This window comes from Solanum lycopersicum, chloroplast (assembly GCF_036512215.1).
Source record: "Solanum lycopersicum chloroplast, complete genome".
NCBI lineage: Eukaryota > Viridiplantae > Streptophyta > Magnoliopsida > Solanales > Solanaceae > Solanum > Solanum lycopersicum.
Window position 1 is genome coordinate 70,001 of NC_007898.3, and position 5,000 is coordinate 75,000.

Genomic DNA, 5,000 nt, shown 5'->3' on the forward strand with positions numbered 1-5,000 from the left:
ATTGATTATAGAAACATGAGTTTAATTAGTCGATTTATTAGTGAACAAGGAAAAATATTATCAAGACGTGTGAATAGATTGACCTTGAAACAACAACGATTAATTACTCTTGCTATAAAACAAGCTCGTATTTTATCTTTGTTACCTTTTCTCAATAATGAGAAACAATTTGAAAGAACCGAGTCGACCGCTAGAACTACTGGTTTTAAAGCCCGAAATAAATAGGCTTACTTTTTCTTCACTTGAATCATAATTACAAGAATCTAGATTTGAGTGAATCTAGATTTGAGTATCGTGTCCTAAGAAAAAAATGAATCGGAAAAAAAGAAATCTGTTTTTATTGAATTGAACGTGTTCATTCATTTTGACTACTTTAGTATATTTTCTCATACTAATTTCTACTCTACCTTCCCGGAGTTCATTCTCCGGGTAACTCCATTTAAATTATTCTGGTGGATTCTTTCCAATCTACTTCCTTTATGATTTCGTTCGAAATCATATAAAGACAATTCCTATTTGATATAGCTATTTGTGCAAGTATTTTACGGTTAAGAAGCAACTGTCTCTTGTACAGATCGTGTATTAATCTACTATAACTATAGGATACTCCCCTTTCGCGAATTACTGCGTTTATCCTAGTGATCCACAAACGACGAAAATCTCTCTTTTTCCTATCCCTATCCCGATGAGCCGAAACTAAAGCTCTTATTTTCTGTTGAGTAATAGTTCTAGTAAGCCTTGAATGAGCCCCTCGAAAGCTTGATGCAAATAAACGAATTTTTGTTCTACGTCTCCGAGCTATATATCCCCGTTTAATTCTGGTCATTGAATAAATGAAACTTTGACGAATAACTAATTGATTGCCTTTCTTTCAGTTATTCTTTTCCCCCTTCCTAGTCTATTAATAACAAAACGGATTTTTCCAATGTATAAAATCAAAATTCCAATGGCTTTGGCTACTCTAACCTTCCCGACCACGATTTTTTTTTAGGTATTTCACTGCGAAATAAGACAGAACTAAGAAATTGTATTTTCCTAGGTATCAAAAATATAGTAAATAAAAGAAATAAAAAAAGAAATAGTGGGTTCCTTCGTTTCTATGGTTACTTCTTAAACGGTGAGGTCTTCTCTATACACCGGAGCCTTTACTTTATACTTTAATTTTTAATATTTAATCAACTAATTGATGTTATTGGGAACTTGTATAGTTCACACGCTTTGGCTCTACCCATGAATTGTCCAGTAATAGGTCTTTCACAATCAGATCTACCTATACAGTAACGGTATTTAATTATGAAAGTTTGCTGGGTAGCTGACCCTCTTAGTCCGTTCTTGCCAGATTGGGAGCCTACCTAATCTTTATGTTTTATGCTTTTTAAATAAGATTTCCTCCGCTTAATGGATAACCATTTGTTACCAATGGAGAATTTCTTATCATCTTAAATTCAGGTGATTGGATTTACACCAACGGAAACCATAAACTTCATACACAATAGAGGGATATGGTAGAGTTTTTTTTTTATAATGGATGGAGTTCCTTTTTCCATCCTATCCCATTCACCGGTACTGATCATTGATACTGTAAAAGTAGTTTTCTTGCTTTTTGTGCCAGCTCATGATCTAAACGAGTCGCACATACACCCTAGTACATGTTCCTCGACGCTGAGGGCACCCCCGAAGAGCGGGGGATTTCGTGACATTTCTGATTGGCTGTCTTGTATTTCTAATAAGTTGTTTAATAGTTGGCATGTTGAATCGTATACATAATATGATGGGTTGGTTTAGATTGATCCTAACCGAATGATGGTGAATTACTTCTATTTAATAGAATATTCAATTCGAAGATAAAATCTCAAATCATAGATCTGCGTGAAATCCATGTTCTTTTCCTTGAACCGCTACAAAATCAACAATTCCATAAGCTTGGGCTTCTGTTGCTGACATAAAAATATCTCTTTCCATATCTTCGTGTATAACCCACACGGGTTGGCCCGTTTTTTCTGCATAAACCCTTGTGAGGGTTTCACGCAGTTTCGCCATTTCTATCGCTTCCAGGACAAATTCGCCTACTTGTGCCATATAAAAACCACTATAAGGTTCATGTATCATTACCCTGATGATATAACAAAATAAAAGCTTCCCCTATCTCGCATGATAAAGCAAAGAAAAAAGAAAGATAAAGAATAGAAAAAAGATAGAATTGAACAACCGTACAGGCATCTTTTGTGCATACGGCTCTACAAGAAAATTGACCCCCATTGAAGAAAGAGAAAAATAGAATCTATCAGACTCAGATGGGTAAATAATCAAATTGCCATCCTTCCTTTCGGAGGAATTCAAAAATACTATGATGGCTCCGTTGCTTTATATGTTTATTTTTTCTTTTTTTTGTCTGTGATTCAGCAATCCCAAAGTTTCTTTTTAATCCGATCAAATAAGGAAAAATTATTTTTTTTTCGTACTCTTTCATAACATAAATATTGTTAAGAACTCTCCGGCATGAAAACAAAAAGTTTGTGACGCTGAACTGAACTCCCGATATATAATAGAAAATCGGAAATACCCCTTATCTCATACTACTCTCTCGATACAGAATCTAATGTTTTGAAAAAAAAAAACAATACAAAAATTTCTCATATCGAATTCGAAGTGCCATGCTATTATTACTTAGTATTCATATGGCGAAGGCATAGTCTTCTTTTTTTTCTCAAATAAAAACCTCATTGGCGCCAAGCGTGAGGGAATGCTATACGTTTGGTAAGTTGTCCTCCGGCCAGGATAAAAGATCCCATTGAAGCAGCTAATCCTAGGCATATTGTATGGATATCTGGTCGCACAAATTGCATAGTATCATAAATGGCGATCCCAGGTATTACCCAGCCCCCAGGAGAGTTTACAAACAAATACAGGTCTTTGTTCTCATCCTCCATACTGAGATACAACATAAGACCAATAAGTTGATTCGAAAGCTCGGTACCAATCCCTTGGCCTAAAAAAAGTAATCTTTCTCGATAAAGTCGGTTGATTAGGGTAAAATTGTATCCCTTAGGAACCGTACATGCGCCTTTTGATGCATACGGTTCAAAAAAATTGTGAATCAATGTAGAGATTCCAGTCCTCTTTCTTTTTTTCTACAAGGGTTCTTTCTTACTTCTAACGAAAGGGCTTTTCTTCGATTTTTCAATAAAGACGAGTTTTTACTCCTTTTTGATATTTTCTATTATAAAATTCGAAGTTATAAGAAAGGGTCATTAAACTTATCGAATTAACTTCTCATTGATGTATTCTTTCATCGAGATTTAATCCAAACCGCGATGGTATTTTCTTGTTCCTGAATGGGTCTGTTTCATCTTTTTAGGTTTATGCTCTACTCCGGGTAAAGATCCGCCCGATTTGGATTTGTACATATAGGACAAATGCTCCCATTACCATTTCTTTTTGTATTTTTTTTTTTTTTTTTCAATTCATTTTATACAAGTATTTATTAGAGTTGAGATAACTTTGCTTGACAATTAGGATCTCTTTACAAAGAAAAAATATGAATAGCAATCATAGATATCTTACATAGATATCTTACCAATCCAATTGGGTTTTTTCTAAACGGAGCCTGGATACTTCATTTATTTAGTCCAACCAAGCCAACCATAAATTATTCTAATTGATAATAGTAATATGAATCCCCTCAAAAATGGATCTAATTGCACTTCACGCTCCAAATTTTTGATGATTCAATTTATCTTTCTTGGGCGAAACGGGGGATATCTCGATCGGGGGAGAGAACGGGGAAATACCATATGACCCAATATATCTGACAAGTCGCACTATATGTCAACCCAAGATGAAATTGGATCTCCAGGATTTCGGAATACAACTCTTGGAACACCAATAGGCATTAAATGAAAGAACGAATTAAATACTATATTTCACTTTGAGGTGGAAACGTAACAATTTTTTTTATTGTCTTTATAATATGAATATTGGTTTTTATCGTATTTCTTTTATCCATAGATTCTCAAAATTCATAAAGAAAGACAGAATGAATAAACTCAAATTATTACGAATAGGTCTTTCTAATGATAAATAAGTATGGACTCATTCGCTCATAGAAAATGGGATCAACTCCCCCATTGCGTATTGGTACTTATCGAGTATAGAATAAATCTGCTTCTCTTTGTTCCTACGAACAGAATTGTTCCATTATTACCAACAGAATAGAAACCCTTGTTCGGAAATAATTGACTCAACAAGAGTGGTCCATAGGATAGTCATATTATAGTCTTTTCCAATGCAATAAAGTTACGTAGTGTTCATTTATCTTTGATATAAGGGGTATTTCCATGGGTTTGCCTTGGTATCGTGTTCATACCGTTGTATTGAATGATCCCGGTCGGTTGCTTTCTGTTCATATAATGCATACAGCTCTGGTTGCTGGTTGGGCCGGTTCGATGGCTCTGTATGAATTAGCGGTTTTTGATCCTTCTGATCCTGTTCTTGATCCAATGTGGAGACAGGGTATGTTCGTTATACCCTTCATGACTCGTTTAGGAATAACCAATTCATGGGGCGGTTGGAGTATCACAGGGGGGACTGTAACGAATCCAGGTATTTGGAGTTACGAAGGTGTAGCGGGAGCACATATTGTGTTTTCTGGCTTATGCTTTTTGGCAGCTATCTGGCATTGGGTGTATTGGGATCTAGAAATATTTTGTGATGAACGTACAGGAAAACCCTCTTTGGATTTGCCAAAGATCTTTGGAATTCATTTATTTCTCTCAGGGGTGGCTTGTTTTGGTTTTGGTGCATTTCATGTAACAGGCTTGTATGGTCCCGGAATATGGGTGTCCGATCCTTATGGACTAACGGGAAAAGTACAACCTGTAAATCCAGCGTGGGGCGTGGAAGGTTTTGATCCTTTTGTTCCAGGAGGAATAGCCTCTCATCATATTGCAGCAGGAACATTGGGCATATTAGCGGGCCTATTCCATCTTAGCGTCCGTCCG

At 35.8% G+C, this 5,000-nt stretch overlaps 5 protein-coding genes across 6 annotated transcripts in view. All coding sequences in view use genetic code 11, as the record gives it.

Moving 5' to 3' along the window:
- Positions 1–225, plus strand: part of rps18 (ribosomal protein S18) — a 306-nt gene extending 81 nt beyond the window's left edge. Inside the window, exon 1 of the mRNA in view lies at positions 1–225. This exon is cut by the window's left edge and continues 81 nt beyond it. Coding sequence (YP_008563110.1) covers positions 1–225 — 225 coding nt within the window.
- A 214-nt stretch (positions 226–439) lies between these two features.
- rpl20 (ribosomal protein L20) lies at positions 440–826 on the minus strand. Its single transcript has one exon. It carries the CDS (start codon positions 824–826, stop codon positions 440–442), a length of 387 nt encoding a protein of 128 aa, YP_008563111.1.
- Positions 827–1,635: 809 nt separating this feature from the next.
- Positions 1,636–1,749, minus strand: rps12 (ribosomal protein S12; one part of a trans-spliced gene, as the record gives it; the record has 2 gene entries for this part). Coding sequences YP_008563112.1 and YP_008563067.1 both cover positions 1,636–1,749 — 114 coding nt within the window.
- A 108-nt stretch (positions 1,750–1,857) lies between these two features.
- On the minus strand, positions 1,858–3,893 carry clpP (clp protease proteolytic subunit). The gene is made up of 3 exons: positions 3,823–3,893; positions 2,733–3,024; positions 1,858–2,115 (listed from the first exon to the last, which is right to left on the minus strand). Exons 1-3 carry the CDS (start codon positions 3,891–3,893, stop codon positions 1,858–1,860), a joined length of 621 nt encoding a protein of 206 aa, YP_008563113.1.
- Positions 3,894–4,337: 444 nt separating this feature from the next.
- The window catches only part of psbB (photosystem II CP47 chlorophyll apoprotein), a 1,527-nt gene continuing 864 nt past the window's right edge, over positions 4,338–5,000 (plus strand). The window contains exon 1 of the mRNA in view: positions 4,338–5,000. This exon is cut by the window's right edge and continues 864 nt beyond it. Coding sequence (YP_008563114.1) covers positions 4,338–5,000 — 663 coding nt within the window.